This window comes from Melampsora larici-populina (genome assembly GCF_000204055.1).
Source record: "Melampsora larici-populina 98AG31 unplaced genomic scaffold MELLAscaffold_11, whole genome shotgun sequence".
NCBI classification, from domain to species: domain Eukaryota; kingdom Fungi; phylum Basidiomycota; class Pucciniomycetes; order Pucciniales; family Melampsoraceae; genus Melampsora; species Melampsora laricis-populina.
Window position 1 is genome coordinate 490,090 of NW_006768775.1, and position 16,500 is coordinate 506,589.

The window sequence follows — 16,500 nt, forward strand, 5'->3', positions numbered from 1 at the left end:
CTGGTTTCAAAAACCCAGTTGACCCAGTTGACTTTTTGGCTGGGAGCTGTCAATAAATTTCAAATTTATATACAAAGTTACTGCCAAAAAGTCAACTGGGTCACTGGGTTTTGGAAACCGGGTCAGGTTTGAGAGCCCCTATTGCTTGTCACTCTTCAAAATCATCCTTGATGGACGAATTTCAGGGTATATGCGCTGAGTGACCCACACATATGACTCGGCCCAAACTTAACTAAGTCCCTCAGCGGACCTAACCACCATCTCCCGCGAGGGACTTACGCGTTATCTCTTTTTTTTGGCCTGAGATGGGCCGGGGTGTTTTGCTAAAAACTGGCAAGCTCCCTGCTTGCCAAACTCCTCAATCAACTCATCTCAAGCTGATAATAAAAATTATGCGCAAGCTCTCCTTCTTTAATATGCCGCTCCCGGCTTTTTATTATCTCAAAAATGCTCAGAAAAACATGAAATTCCTCATTTGGGGCTCAACACGGGGCCAAAGGGTTACACGCGAACAATGCATGCTGCGCTTTCCAAAGTTTTTGCTCAAACAAAAAAAACTTAAGATAAAACAACTGTCGGAGCTTAGCAGAGCCTTAATGAAAATGCATTTTGCACTTCCATTCCCAACCGACAGAGAGCTGTCAGTATAGTACAACATTTCCTAATGAGACATTTGAGAATCACATACCTGTTTGGATTGCGCATATCTCGCCTCATAGTTTGGAGGGAGGGCCATTAGGAGAGCCAGGCCTCCGGCCTGGAACACAGTCGCCAGGGCTGGGAGGTGGAGCGTAGATCTCGAGGTCGTACATCTGATTGGAACATTATTGTTAGTATCAATGCAAAAGATAACAAAAGCGGGGGGGAGAGCACATGCCTCGCCATATATGAACGCTTTCCACTGGCTACTACCACGTCCAAAGCTGTAGATAACAGCTTTGATTACTTGGAGGAGTTTGAAAACGTATCCTTGATACATATCACCATCATGAAACCACTCGGTTCGAGCATGTTGGAACTGATCATTCCGAGGGTTGAGCAGCGATAACAGGAACTCGATGACCGACATTTTGTGCGTGTAGATGATGAAGTTGTATATGTCGAGGATTTTTTCCATAGGTGTGGCTTCTTTGTAAGTGAGCGTGATATCCCAGTTTGCCTCTTGATTTGCCATGAAGATAAAAATGGGAATCGAGAGGCCTTCAGCTTCCATGGCGCTCACAATTCTGAGAAACGCTTCCCGGTGGGCGTCGCGCGTAGGAGGTGGGTTGGGGGAATCCATGTCTAAAGGGAAAGATTTGTGTCACTGGAGGAGGTCTTTATGACTTTGGTGACCACGTTTAACTTGGCTCTGTTTATATATCATATGTGAGCTCCGCCTTTCGACGACGCTCTTTGAAACATGTTTTATTAGGGTGGACATCACCCAATTCACATCGCCCCCAGTCTGACATGGAAGCTATTTTAGGACTACCAGGGGCTTGGTTTGCATCTATGGATGTCGAGAAATCCACATGGGCTAATATAATAAGCCGAAACACGAGGAAATCAATCAAAGAGGAAAGGCACTGGGCACAGTCCAACCACCTATGTATCAATTGACTCTATGGATGCCCAGGATGGCCTAATAGACTGAAACACGAGGGAATCCGGAAACGAGGAAACACACTGGGAAGGGTTTTTCCAAAGATGAATCAATCATATTCATCCCGGCTGCATATCACCATTGTTTGTCAGCAGGTCACCAATACCCAAACGTACTCTAAAGTGATCGTAACATTATCCGGCGCGCCAGCATGACAATCTCATCAAACCCTGTTTCACCCCCAGGTAGTCAGGAAATCCCGGTGACGGTTCAAAACGCAATCTTGATATGCAAGTACATGACTAAGCTAGGTGTGACACCAAAACAATTCATGGTTACCTTCCTGTCATCAACGCAAGAAGAGCTCGCAGTTCGCCGACGTTTGAGCAAGATTGGGAAGGGAGGCAGAGAAACCCGTTCGATATTCAAGAATCTTGGACGATTGACTACAGCATCCCACCAGGGGCGGGATGAGTGGGATAAATTGATTTTGGACGAAGTTGCGTGTTGTTGGGTATTTTCGGACTATTCTGATGTGGTCCCGAGCTGACATTATAATCCTTCGCGTGTAGGCATCAGCTATAGTCAACCAACAGGAAATCACGCGAGGAGCCTTCCCCATGGGCGCTTTTGTCAGCTCAAATGCCATCACCCCCAACTTTTTCACTGAAAGCGCTGAAAAATATCAAAATGATCAAGTCCGAAGCGGTATGAAATTCCTACATACTCTCATATACCGCAAAACTGCCCACGCAATGAAAAAGAAAGAGGTTTTTCCGTACGAAGATGTCCCTTTGTCCCCTGAGGCCCAAATGCAGGACGGCGAGGCTCGTGTTGAAGGGGCGTTGGATGATGACACTGTCTTGTCTATGGAAAATCTGGTTCATATTAAGGCCACTCCTGCGAGCCAGGCTGAGCATAAGCTTTCAAAGGTAATAATGTGCAGCTCTATGAGCCAGAGTGGTCGGACTCACAAAGTCAGTTTGGTCTTTTAGGTGCCAACCGCGGTCTGTTCAATGATCGCAGTTGCTTGTAACCGTCGCAGCAATGTGTTACCCCTCGCCAACGGGCTCATGGGGTTTGCCGCTGGGGTTTCCTGTCGCGTTAACGAATGGCTGCACGCATTGGGGCTGACGTCCACAAGGACGTCAGTGCTACAGGCCTTGGAGCATCTGCGTGTTCTACAAGAAAACCGAATGATGGATCTCTTCAAAATAAATCATAAACTTATGCCTTTTTTAATATACGATAATGTTGATATTCAATTGAAGATTCACAATACCTGCGTGGATAAAACGACTCGGCTTTTCCACGGGACGTGGGGGTTCTTCAACGAATTTCGTCCGGAACTGTTGGCTAAGTGTTCGCCAGAGGAACTCGGCCTGCCGGCCTTTTTGGAATCGATGGCGGCTGCGCAACGAAAACCAGTTAAAGTATCGACCTTCTGCCCAGGTGCTCCCGAAATGAAGCATTGGCGCTTAGTACTCAAAGCCCAGGTGGCGAAGGCACTTATAGAGTATATAGACAACATACCTGGCCAGCCGAAGAATGTCCAGTTGCCCTCGCTGAGCATCACGCCACCCGCGATTGATCCCATTGAGATGCACAAGCCTAACTTACACTTCCTGCGTATGATGGATGCTCCAGATTCGTCCGCGGAGGGAGTTTCACGAGTCATAGACAAGGTCCTAGGTCAGATAGGTCTCGACAGCGAAACTTACGCCAACAAGCTATTGGTCGCTGGTGGAGATGTTGGTTCGAACCAACTAGTGGAGAGTCTGAGGGTTAAAAGATTCCCTCCCATTGATTCGGTTGAAGGATATGAGTGGGTGTTGTCCGTATTTGGAGGAGCTCATACCTCGTGGAATTTCACAAAGGCACTCTGGATTCATCATTGGGGTAATCCGTCTAAAGGAACGGACACCGGAGTATGGCGTTCGGCATTCGCATTAGGTTTGGAGTACAAGAAGCCCGCTGGGTCTCAAGACTTCAACACTATCATGAGGTCGTGTCAAATAGTACACAAAGCCAACCTGATTTTTATCATTGCGTCAGTCATTGCGTTCCTCTTCGAAAGACCCTGAAAAACGCTTACGTAGATATTTGCGCACGTAGGGCAACCATCAAATCGCTTGGTGATCTTGATATGAGCAAGGCTGATAATTTTGAAAAGGTTTTTGAAAAGTTGTGGGACAACTTCTTTTCAGCTTCCGCAATTGAAGATGCCCGAGTCAGTGGTGACTACACCGCGTACAACCTGCGCCTGCGCCTGCGCGACTTCGCCACAGTGGTCGAGGCCCAAGACGCCACCCGCGCTGGCGATATAGGTCGCCTGATGAATATGTGGAAGTCGTGGTCGATAATGGCACAAGGGCTACCCGGCCTTTCTCACTACAGCCGTCACATACCCCGTCTGGTAATGTTATTGGAAGAAGACTTACCCAAGTCTTTGGCACACATGATCAAACATTCTTTGCTGATTCCTTCTAATGAACGCGAGAATCACTGGTTACCTCTGGACGAGTGCATGGAAGTCAACATATGTTGGCTGAAAAATCATTATGATACTACAGTAAGTCCATTCTCATCAAGACTCAAGCTCATATTGGGATGAAGAAGCTCACAGATTGTTTGTGCTGTCATCTCAGGGACGTGGCACAGACCTTCACCGCCTAACACATAGGATTTCTAACCTGATAGGCATGGTAAGCTCAATATTTAATACATTGCAATGTTCTAAAGTTTGTTGACAACAATCTCCTCACGATTCACAGTTGCGTAGCTTAATGCAGTTAATCAAGTCAGAAGCCGGCCTTAAAATTGTATACCAGGCTAACATGCACCACATTACACCGGCCTCGTTGGAAATATTCTTGGCGTGCGCCACGGATACTTTCAAGGCCTTGAGTGCTGAAACCGAAACCGCTCACGGGAAGGGACAGGTAGAAAACATTTGGCGACTGGGTCTCCATAAGATGGTCAAGATTATCATTGCTGACGAAGGAGCGGGTCGATCTTCTTGATTTCGCTGGGGAGCGGCGGACGTGTTATTGTCTGCTGCAGAGGAGGATGGGCGAGATCCTCTCGAAGATTGAGTTCCTAAATAAATTACCAAGATGATCACAAGAGATGAGCGTGTATCAATACAAGCTTCATAGCAATGGAGAACTTCGCAAAGTACCTACCTGCCATATTTCCCTGCGCTTTGAGCACCCCGCTCCCGCCAATACTTCATTTGCGCGCTTGCCTAGCTGAAAGGCGTCACCTTGTCGAGTCAAGCCTGCGTGTGCATGATCCACGTCCGGTGTAAGGTGGAGGTAGGTGGCAAATTTCTTGCAAGACACTGCCATGTTTGATTTTTCGGGTCTAGTCGTTTGTGAATGTCGTAGCTTATGTTCCTGATCACGTCGCTTTTTTTCCGCCGCTTTCGCCGCTGCAAGGTCTGCTTTCTCCTTATCACGCCTTGCTTTTTCCACCGCTTTCGCAGCCAATTTGGCCTGTTGCTCCTGTTCACGCTCAAGTAACCATGTCTCCTTACTTGCATCCGCCCGAGCTTGGAGGAGTTGTGCTCCCTCACATGATTGGGGGACCTTCGGCGTGCCTTTCTTTTTGAGAGTCTTCGCGCGCCGTTGAGCCGCTTCGGCGAAGAGTCCAGCGCTTCGAGTGGCATTCTTCCATTGGCAGAAGGCCACAAAGAGGCAGTCGAATTGGCCAGGTATTGTCTCATTGGCCAGGATGATGGCAAAATCGTCCACCGTTTGAATTATATCGATATTTTTGGCAACGTCCCATGCCATTCCGCGTCCAAAAAAATCGCCTGGGGCCATGATTGAAGGGTCTGGAAATGTAAGATAGAACAAATTCGCGAAGGCTCGTTCCATTTGAGTGACGAGACTTTTGAGCATTGGGTTGTCCACAATTGCGTCGTTGTCACCACAAAAGATTGCCACTGGGCGTGACTCTGACGGAGGGGGAGGAGGAGGTGCCGGAAGCTCAGCGACCAGTTCGAGCAGGTTGCTCGCTTCCATCGCAAGGGCTTCGTCCAAGTTTTCATGAGTCAGGGCTGGCTGGGCAAGCCACAACGCCTCAGCCTCTTCAGGCTTGCAGTTGGAACAATCGCATGGAGCCATCTTCTTGGAGCGTTGCCGTTCAACCTCAGATATGACATTGGGGTGATCTGGGTCCAGAGGGATGTAACCCACGCTAAAGCACAACTATTAGCATCAAAGCGGTGGTTAGGGTGATCACTTCCAATTAAAACTCACAGCAGGTCGACAGCCAGAGCCACACGTAAGCACACAGATGTAATCGCCAGGGCGTCCATACGGTCATCGTCCGTCTGGATAGTCGGATGGCCAAAATCAGAAATGAGATCCTTGCCGTTAGTTCTCTTCGATTCCACCAGGAGGAGAGCCAAACCGCGACGCCCGTCTCGTCCACATCGACCACTCATTTGTATGAAACTGCATGGGTCCTGCCGCCCCACCACCACCACCCATCGTACTCGGTGCCAATTTTGGCCTAATCCCAGCGCTAAAGTACAGCATAAAACTGCGAGATTTCCGGCCACATACGTCGCCACCGCGTCAAGTTTGGTTTTCGGCCCAGTGTTGGCATGGTATCGTCGAGCGAAGCTGGAGTGGGCGTTTCCTGTTTCCGAGGGCTGCCCTCGAGAGGCATTGATTATCTGCAGGAAGTCCAATGTGGCGTTTTGAGTGCCAGAGTAGAGGAGAGTGGGTGGAATGTTGCAAGTTGGTATTGTCGTGTGATGAGCAAATAGACCCCTAAGAGATGCCTTCAACGGCCTCTTAAAAGACCTTCGTAGCAGTCGAAGTTCAGGCCGACAGAGCTCAGCGCGGGGGAAACGAACCTCCCGTGAGTCAAGTTTGAGATTGGCCAAAATGAGGTGGATAGCCTGGGGTGTGCACGTGGCTGTCATCAAAAGCAGGGGTACTTTGGTTGAAGACAGAAATCGTCGAGCAAGTTCACCGTATGACGGTCGAAAGACTCCGCCATCTTGTAATCGGACATGACTCGCCAATCGTTTTGCTTCGCCACTTTCAACCAGGCCCCATTCGTACACCATATGTGCTTCGTCCACAACATTCAGGATTAATCGATCCTGAAACCGTCAATCTTTCCACATACGGTCAAACACATCGCTCGTTAAGGCTATCTCGGGACTCTGGCGTGATTAATGAAGTCATCCACATTTGCCCATCAGCTTGGCATATTTTCCAGCCGGACCAAAGGGAAAACTAAGAAAACTGACGACATAAACAAAAGGGTATTTCCCTTTTAGGATATCATCACATGTTGCCTGCGTACAGTTGGCCGCGGTCAGATTTACCGCTCCAAGGTCAACCAACGCCTTCTCGCTGACCTGAAACGTTGAGGGAGAGTCAGTTTGCAGATCAAGAAATGGTATGTTCTGTACATATCAATTACCTGATCATTACCCAGCGAATCTAAGGGGTTGATACACAATACTATCGGGGCAAATTTTTCGTGGTCGTGAGCGCGGTAGAACACTTCGGGCACTCGACTTTTGCCAAAGCCTGTGCCCGCCAACAGGAAGACCGTCCGTCCATGAAGGAGGTCAACAGCGGACTCGTTCTGCTGAGGTTTCCCTCCGTAACCGTATGATGCCTTGAATATGTCATTAATCGCTTCTTTTTGGCTCGCCTCGCTTGTGTCCACAAATTCCGGGCGCCGTAGAGGTCGCAAGGTCGTTGACCTAGGTAGGTGTTGAGGCACGAAGTTGACTTCCTGATTTGATTTGCTACAAAGTAGCATTGTGCGTTTGGATAAAGTACGAGTGGTGAACTGAGTCTAGAGCGTAACAGATGAAGTACGAGTGGTGCACGGCGGGTGAGGGTATCAGGGTATTCGCTAACTTGTCCAAATTCATGCATGTAGTCAAACTGCTGTTTGACTTGGACGTTTTGACCCTTTTATCTCAAGAAATCCAGTTTTGTCTCCCAAAGGTGGATTTTGGTCGCCGCAGTCGTATCTAGTCGTGTACGGCCCCGTGTTGAGCCCCAAATGAGGAATTTCATGTTTTTCTGAGCATTTTTGAGATAATAAAAAGCCGGGAGCGGCATATTAAAGAAGGAGAGCTTGCGCATAATTTTTATTATCAGCTTGAGATGAGTTGATTGAGGAGTTTGGCGAGCAGGGAGCTTGCCAGTTTTTAGCAAAACACCCCGGCCCATCTCAGGCCAAAAAAAAGAGATAACGCGTAAGTCCCTCGCGGGAGATGGTGGTTAGGTCCGCTGAGGGACTTAGTTAAGTTTGGACTCGGCCCGGCCTCGAAGTGAGACTGTTGTTGTGCGGTACATGCGGATGGTGATATCTTCCGAATGCTCGAGTCAGGATGACTGTCGACTTTGAAGAAATGACATTGGGCGACCCAGAAGATCATCTCAAAGAACGATGGACCTCGATGAACTCGTTATACATACCAGCACTTCGTCAAGTTTCCTCTCTTCAAAATGAACCTACCAATCTTGGCATTCAATCGCTCTCGACCTCAAATACATAGTAGCCATGGACTAGTCGTTGGTAGCCTAGCTTCACTTCACCGGATAATTGATGACATGAATTGATGAGCAAAAGTGGAGTAGTGGAAGCGAAAAGGCAGAAGGCAGAGAACCCTGGCAAGCGCCTGGGCATCGTTCTTTTCAAATAAGAAGCCTCAATCAATCAACAGTCTTCATAACTTCTAGATATTCAGTCATTGACTGTCGTTCCGAGCCTCCGAGCCGGTTTTGCAGCTCGGGACTTTGGCGAGTTCAAGATTTCTCTTGAACTTTCTCCCTATTCCTCCGCCACATTCATGTTTCGTTTCGACCATAAAACGACACGATCGCAAAACTGAGCTAGCAATAATTCATGCAAGCGCTGAGGCCCTCGCGCGCCAAGAGCCTACGTGGTTTTACTTGAACTTTTGAGGATCTTTCAAGCTCCAAAGATAGAAGAAATGTTTTTATCTTGTACCCATTGAACGTTGGAAGATCGTGACTCAGTCAAAGACCATTTCTCATCATTGAGCAATTTTTGTTCCTTTGGGGTAAGATTCCCACATGAGTGCCCCGAGTGGCGAAGCATGTTATGTGACTCCATGCCCGATATAGCTCAATATCCAGCGGTGATCAAACCCAATTAATCCAAACATAGCATGTCAGATGCTCTGTCTCTTACACAGCCCACTTGTTTTGCTATAAAAGCACTCATTGGATAGTTATTTTGTCCCGTTTTCTGCATCCCAGGCTACATATCGACTTTGCAAGATCGCCTTCTGTCACCTTCTATTGAATAATTTGTTAGTTACTTCTTTCGCACCAATCCAATAAAATATATACGAAATGCTATATCTTGTCAAACGCATAGCCCTATTAGGAGCTTTATTACATTGCGCGACGTTCGGACAGGCTGATTATAAATGTTATCACCCATCGCCGACTGTGAAAGGAATTCAGAAGGATCACTGTGTAGCGTTAGTGTCTCTCTGCTTCTTGATTGATTTATACCTTGAGCTTTTCTTCATCCATAGCTGGTGTGACGATCTTTCTCATCACTGATTGCTCCTACATCCGACTTATAGAGCCATCAATAGCTTCCCAGTCACGGGTGATAAGTTGGTCCGAGATGACACCGTCTTTGAAGCTAAGTATGGTACTTGCGACGTGAGTGATATGATGTTCTAAGCCTGACTTCAACCAAAACCTATCACATACCTCTCCTGATCACTTACATATTCATCGTCACATAGGTCATTTTGGCAGTCACGGGTAATTCAAAAACTATTGTCACGTAAGTCAACTTCCACCAATCTGCCTAACTGCAAAGACACGTTTAAAGGAGCCATATCCTCATCTTCCGTTTTTTATCACCATGATCAGCACTAAATCGGGTGCTCTGAGTGCACTCGACCAGGCTTTTACCCTTTGCGGAGGCGTGAGTTTTTCCCAAAGATCATGATCTTCTGGCGGACTGAAACTCTGACATTCTTTCCTGGATTAGTACGGCACTGTTTTGATCACTAAGAAAACCGCAGATGAAAGTGGTGTCGAAATGTATACAGGAGTACCGACCAACTGAACGGGAGATCTGTATCACGAAATGGACAATGTCATAGACTACAATGGAATCTCTTCAAGTATTCCGGGTTTTACGCATACTTACATTGAGAGATAAATCACACGAATTGTAATGAAGCCAGTTGTGATGAACATCTGTTCTTGGGTGGCTGCGTGATGTTTTTGGTCAGTGTGTGCGGATGGGTACGGACTATTTCATAGATGCTGCCTGGATATATTTTGGATCAATTCAAGAGGACAGTGTTGATGTTTGAATTGAATGCCCGCAACTTTCAATGTCAGCATTTTTTGAACTACTTTTCCTACTCCAGACCATCAGGTCTATCTTAAAGCCCAGATAATCTTGCATTTTGAGATTCTTTGACACCTTTGGTACGCATACACGGGCTGGGCTTAGCTGCACGCATGCCGCGCCCTACCATGAGATCAAACACGTGAAATTTGGCATGTCTCTACTCCCATCTCCCTCAACATGAAACATTAGACAATGATATATAGAAGGATGTATGTTGCCCCTATCAATTAGATTGGTTTTCATAGAATCCAGCTACTGGATTTAGTGTTGGTAACACTGCAAATATAATGTATTTTTCCAAGGTGAAAAATGATTACATTTATTTCACAAAATGATTAAAAATGCATTAATTCTGCATTAATTCTGCATTTTTCTGCATTAATTCTGCATTATTAATCATTTTGTGCATTAATGTCAATCATTTTTCACCTTGGAAAAATACATTATTTTCACAGTGTAATGCAGTATGACTTAGTTTGAAAGAGCAGACAAAACATTCATTTATAACATTGTGAGCTGCACTCATACAAAGGAATTGAGAATAAGTCCTAAAAGTCAAAAATAAAACTCACAGTTTCAAGTCTGTCCACAAGCCATTGACAGTCAGGCATGACCAGTGAGAATGCTAGGTACATGTGGACTTCAATAGTCTTGGTCATGGCAGCAATAGGGGATAAGAACTGGACTAGGTCTTGAACCAAAGTCCATTTGTTGTGATCAAGTTTGAAGGATTCCAGTGCAGGATCACAGTAAACTTGATACTCTAAGACAGCCCTGAGGTGAAAAAATCATGCAAGTGAATTGTGTCTGGGGGACCAGTGTGTTGGAACTTCCTGAACTAAACCCAATTTTGAGTACAAAACTGCACAACTTTGAATGGTGATGTTGAGAGAGGTTTTGAGATGGCTGCTATGTTTGATTTTCTTGTGAAACCCACAGATTTTAATTCAAATACTGCCTATCTCAGAGTTTGAGGTAGGCTCAATAAATAAAGGAAGGGACAATTGATCCTGGATCAAGAACATTGATTGGTAGAGGAGGATTATTTTGATTGGATAACATCAGATTCATCATGTGAGCCACACATCCATGAAGAGTTTCTGAAGCATTGGATTGAGGGATCAAGGTTGACAGACTTTGGCCCAGGGTGGTTTGTTGGAGGCATTATCCGCAGTAATGCAATCAAGGTGCTTGGAAATATTGCTACATATTGAAACAGAAATCAATGAATTTTCAAAATTGATACAAAAATAGGGAGCCAAATATCTTGAAGAAAATTGTCAACTTTGGGCATACTATAGGATATACTCTTCAAGTGCAGAGCAGTAGAAAATTAGGTTTGAGTTTCATCATGAAAAGAAAAGTCATGAGCAAGATTTCCATTCCAATATGCCTGTCTTGTGAAGATGATTTCCTTGTATATCATCACACTCCAAAAGTTGTGAATTGATCCACAGCTGAGCAAGACTTCTTGAGATGCCTAGGCGGAGGTGGCACTTTGTTAAGTTAGGTTGCTCGCCATGGCACACCAAATATGAACACATTTTTGAAGCACCGTACAACGATAGATGGGGGGTATTAACTCCTTGCTTATGATTGTTTGATTCGATGGAAGGGCTCCGTGATGCTCATCTTGTGACTGCAGCGGTGGATGGCTGAGCCTGTGTATGTATGTATGCATATGCCGCAGTCATGTTCTATGTAACAGTAACCATCTGTGTGTTTCGACTCTCAAAACCCTTTGTGGGGATTTTTTGCTCTTGACCATTTATCATCTGCAATACTCGCAATCACCTTTTAGTCTCTACAAGCCGTCATTCAACTGACATTGCCGAAGGCTAATTGATAACATGCCACATGCTGACGGCATTCAAGCGAATATCATCTCCAATGGAACTCCTTTAGCTGAATATCCAAGCCCCACAACAGCTCCCAACACGGTCTTCTGTGAATCCACACCGGGTCAGACGTTCGAGGTCAAGCTGTCAGGACCAAAAGAACGTTGCGACTGTGTACAGTCAAACCTGTGCAATTGCATAATTTGGGTGGAAGACTTTTCCTATGCATTTTCACGGGTTATGCAATTCCATTGTCTAGTTTGGCGGTAAAAAGTATCAAGATCTAGGAATTTTTCTATGCATTGTCACAGGTTATGCATCTGCGCAGGTATGCATTTGCACAGGTTTGACTGTAGTGAAGCTTTATTGTGATGGAGTGTTCATGGACAGTTATGCATACGATCGTCATCTTCGTTCGTTCGAATCAACTTTTTACGGTATTTATCTGCCAAACGATAACACTAGATTGATGCCGTTCAAGTTCTCAAAGATCGAGCTTTCTGGTAAGCGTCGTTCCCGTCTATATAGTTTACACTTGAAATTTTGAACTGACGTGCCATCTATTTTGTTGGTCCTTTCATCGAATCTCTAAATGGCTCTATGCATGACTCTTTCAGAGGAGGATGATAGTCACCCCGAGCAAATTGTTAAAAACCTCGGTACCGTGTCTTTGGAATTTTTCCATTGTAGACTGGGTCCACAAAAACCAAGCGGAAAAAGTTTCGTTCCGTCAGTTGCATCAACTAGCAAGTTTTCTGAACGGAATAAAAAAGCTAGTATGATTCCACATACTATTGGGTTAGTCCTTCGTCCTCACCCTTATGATTTAAACTTGTATTTCTCGTTTTTCATTTCTCATTGGAATAAATCCATATCATAGCCTTGGAGAATCGACTATTGCCTCGAAAGCGCGATCTTCAACATCTTATGCGAATTGCCAAATCGAATCCACACCCTATCTGCGATTTGTATGGCAGTACAGATCTCGCAGTAAGCCTCAACAACTCACTTGCTTTTTTATTCTTTTATGTTCCTTCACTAGAGTCTACAAACTGATTGTCTATATCTATTTTCCATTCATCAGGCATGCTGATCACTGCGGGTCTCATTCCTCGACCTCCCAGCCCACTCCCAGATCTCCGACTATCAATGCCCCCTCGGCCTAGGCCTCAAAATCACGAATCCAGACCAGTTCAAGGACAAGCATCGTCACTCGGTACCAATGGCAATGACCAAGTGTCATGTGGACCTTCGACCAAAACTACTCAGGGGGAAATTAAGCCTGATGTCAAACCAAAGACAATCGTTAGCAAATCAGTGGTGATCGATTTGTGCGATGATGACGATAGACCAATGGTATCCTTTTCTAGTCTCGAAAACCCTATCATTCTCGATGATGACGATGATGAGCAGACAAATCAATCATCCAATCAAGTTACTCAAGCTAGTAGTAGTTCAGCTCGGAAAGTCGATGTTAAACCTGCCGAAATGAAGTTGGAGACTCGTGGTATTACAAATGAAAATAAGCCATCCAAACAAACGAAACGAGCTCCGGATGCATCAGATGTTGACGAACTTGATGAGAAGCGAGTGAAGGTGGAGATCTGACATTCTAAAAGATCTGACTTCTGTAAGTCTTACAACTCTGAATGAATCAATTGTGGTCTGAGACCAATGATTTTCTGATCTTGCACACATGCTCTCATCAGACTCTCATTTACTTAAGAATAACGATATCAAATTTTACAACGAACCTTAGGATAATTCAACACAACGTCCGATACATGTCCAAAAAATAAATCGCCTTAACCTGACTCGAAGCTCACCTTGAAGAACTGGAATTTCTATCATATCAGCCAACGAACTCTCGACTTGAGCTTTGAGGCAGATGTAATCATAGATAAACAATGTCTCGATTGCAACACCAATATATCTTATAATCAATTTCTTTTCTCTGATTCCAATCATTTTCACTCACAGAACCAAAATCTTGCATACTCAGAATGCAACAAAAATGGGCCTGATTGTATGTCCTCAATTGCAAATTTTGTATCTAAACATCCTGAAGGGTTCTTCAAGAGCTTTATACCTCTTCTTCTGTTTGTTATTTCCTTGACTTGTTTTTTTATTGGTTTAATTGTTTTGTAGTGTTTTTTTCACAAGTGTGTACATGTGATCATTACAACTTTACTTGTTCTTAGAGCATCCACTATGGGTGTGTTAACGATGTGATTTAGCGTTAGAATAACGCTAAAATCCAGACAGGGCTACTATGGACCTGTTTTAGACATGCGGTCCGTACGACTGCGTCAAATCTTGCACTCCCCTTGTTCAAATCTACGCAAGCCTACGACTTGATTTATCGTAGACTTTTGGCGCATCAAATTGGTCAACAGCCATCAAATGATCTATCTGTATCCATCCCACTCTGCACTCACCACCTTCAATCAAAATCTTCCCTCGTCCCTCAAAATCACAGCTTGTTGATGGTAGCTGTTTACTCTGAATTTGCTAAAAAAAACGCATTTTGTTTTAAAAAAAAAATCCGTGCGATTGATTTCACCAAGATTGAGCAAGATGTGAGAAAGCTCGATGCTCATTGTCAACACCTGAAGCCATCATTTTGGTTCTTTCTGGCTACCAAGGTAGTCATCAGCATAGAAGTGAGCTGGGTGAGGTGTGGTAAGATACTTCAATTCGAGTCTCGACTTTGCCATAGCGTGTATAGTGTTCTAAGAACAGATTATTAAGGGGTTTCAAGTTCAAGTTTTTCCGTATTTTTACGTTTTGAAAACTTGGACGAAGACGTAAATTTTACGTAAAATATTTTTAAAACGGGAGACCTTTTTACGTCTCCCGTTTTAAAATTAGCGTAAACGTACGCTTTTAAAAATCATTCGGTCAACGATTTGACCTTTTCAATCATGGTATTGACCACATCTTCAAACATGAGATTGGTCAAGAAGGCCATCTTGTCATTATCTTCAAAGGAAATGTCGCCAAACCTCGGAACAATACGTTCACCGCTTCGATTCGTTTTACAACGGTAATTATTCGATGTGCTTGATTTTTATAAACGGTCAAATTTAAAATCTTACAGTGTCGTATAAAACTTGACCAAATTTTTAAAAACTCGTATAAAAGATTTAAACTTGAAACCCCTTATTGTAGTTAAATCCTACGTTACATCATCCCATAGTGGATTTCATGCGGTTAACAACTTAGCTACAACACGCATGATTAAATTTTGCAATCAGGACCGCAAAATTTACGATAAAACACCCTCAACATAGTGGATGCTCTTAGCTTTATAAAATCGGAATATGAGTTTTAATTTGATCTATACACTAGATAAATATCATATACTTGCAAGATGAATCATGGCTCTGTACTACAAGGACTACTTTTTTGAAAAAAGCTCTTGCCTTTTGAAGCTTGCGACGTTTTCACGAATGCACAAAGACGCAGCATTCCAAGAACATCTTGTACAGCTTCAAGATTATTATCAGTCTAGCTGAACCTGCTCTGATAGATCCTCAGCATTGTTTCTGGGTGTATCCTTCCTTGAGATTTTTCCCCACGAGCATACCTCATTCCTTGTTGACTTCAGGCGTTGAGACGGCATGTCATTGTCCACCAGTGAAAGGTCATGTGCGGGGTGCTCTCAAGTATCTCAAACAAATGGCGCTGTTTTCTCCGGGGTTGTCAGTATCTATCATCTGTTCACCTTTGCATTTCACTTCGTCAGACATTGAAGAAGCAGGTCTGGCGTCAGAAGGGGTTTCAAGAATGTTGAAAAAGCGATGACTCGATTGATGGCTGCTTGAGCAGTGATCATGTACGCAGGTCTGACGATGTTTCCACTCACGGTCACGAGTTGCCCGACTCTAGAACTGGGAGTGCAGAAGGCGAAGATCATCTTATAAGCCACGTCGACGCGCCGGCGCGAGTGAGTGGAACGAACGCGTCCGATCTTGTGGCTGAACTCATGAATGGGTCCACAACTTAGCGCCGCTCGACAGGGAGTAAGAGAAATGGCGACAGATGAGCATGATCGGTTGCCATTTTGATTGGCACCAACCATGGAACTTTAAAATCAAATCCGCTTTGGGGCTGCGTGATTGCACCTATTAGGGACTGGGCGAGGTTTTGACCGACAGAGGATTTAGCCACCTCAATAAGCGCATGAATCCCCTGGAAGTCGACCGAAGCGATTTATGCAAACAGGAGGTGTCAGGATTACTCCTACAAGCCCAAGAGACCCGACTGTCAGATGATTTCACCAAAACCAGAGCAAGAGCAACCTGTGAAAGGTATATCAGGCTATCCAGAAGCGTTCTGCCATAGGCTTTTGGCTGAGGTGGGGGGGAAATTTTGAATAGACAGCTTGTCTTAGGGAGGGTCATGCCTGTGCGCCACCCTATTTTTTTTAGTGCCATAAAGCTTACTAAAAAAAATAAGGAAATTTCATATTGATTGAACAGTGGCTTAGCTGTTTGCAACTCGCTTTCAATTACGGTTGAATTGCAATTTTGCAGAGCTTCGCCCAGTCCCTATTGCGTCCTGCTGCAGCGCTGAAATTCCCAGACTCATGCTGAGCTGGATAGCTGCGCCGCGGTTGCGTAACCACTGTGTGCTGTATGTAAAAAGCCGCAGTGCATATATTCTGAAATGGACCCT

The 16,500-nt window shown here is 44.9% G+C and overlaps 4 protein-coding genes across 4 annotated transcripts; 3 read left to right on the top strand and 1 right to left on the bottom strand.

Annotated features, from left to right (window-relative positions):
- Positions 1 to 1,796: 1,796 nt before the first annotated feature.
- Positions 1,797 to 3,669, top strand: MELLADRAFT_61738 (uncharacterized protein; the record flags this gene model as incomplete). The annotated part of the gene is made up of 3 exons (XM_007407975.1): positions 1,797 to 2,099; positions 2,158 to 2,517; positions 2,959 to 3,669. 3 exons carry the CDS (start codon positions 1,797 to 1,799, stop codon positions 3,667 to 3,669), a joined length of 1,374 nt encoding a protein of 457 aa, XP_007408037.1.
- A 615-nt stretch (positions 3,670 to 4,284) lies between these two features.
- On the bottom strand, positions 4,285 to 4,988 carry MELLADRAFT_74498 (uncharacterized protein; the record flags this gene model as incomplete). The annotated part of the gene is made up of 2 exons (XM_007408202.1): positions 4,285 to 4,684; positions 4,771 to 4,988. The coding sequence occupies 2 exons, from the start codon at positions 4,933 to 4,935 to the stop codon at positions 4,574 to 4,576; spliced, it is 276 nt and encodes a 91-aa protein (XP_007408264.1).
- A 3,829-nt stretch (positions 4,989 to 8,817) lies between these two features.
- MELLADRAFT_71404 (uncharacterized protein) lies at positions 8,818 to 10,337 on the top strand (the record flags this gene model as incomplete). Its single annotated transcript, XM_007407976.1, has 5 exons — positions 8,818 to 9,083; positions 9,192 to 9,273; positions 9,360 to 9,400; positions 9,490 to 9,544; positions 9,611 to 10,337. The coding sequence occupies 5 exons, from the start codon at positions 8,953 to 8,955 to the stop codon at positions 9,686 to 9,688; spliced, it is 387 nt and encodes a 128-aa protein (XP_007408038.1).
- Positions 10,338 to 11,832: 1,495 nt separating this feature from the next.
- Positions 11,833 to 13,428, top strand: MELLADRAFT_104850 (uncharacterized protein; the record flags this gene model as incomplete). The annotated part of the gene is made up of 4 exons (XM_007407977.1): positions 11,833 to 11,944; positions 12,438 to 12,618; positions 12,701 to 12,810; positions 12,905 to 13,428. The coding sequence occupies 4 exons, from the start codon at positions 11,833 to 11,835 to the stop codon at positions 13,426 to 13,428; spliced, it is 927 nt and encodes a 308-aa protein (XP_007408039.1).
- Positions 13,429 to 16,500: the final 3,072 nt, after the last annotated feature.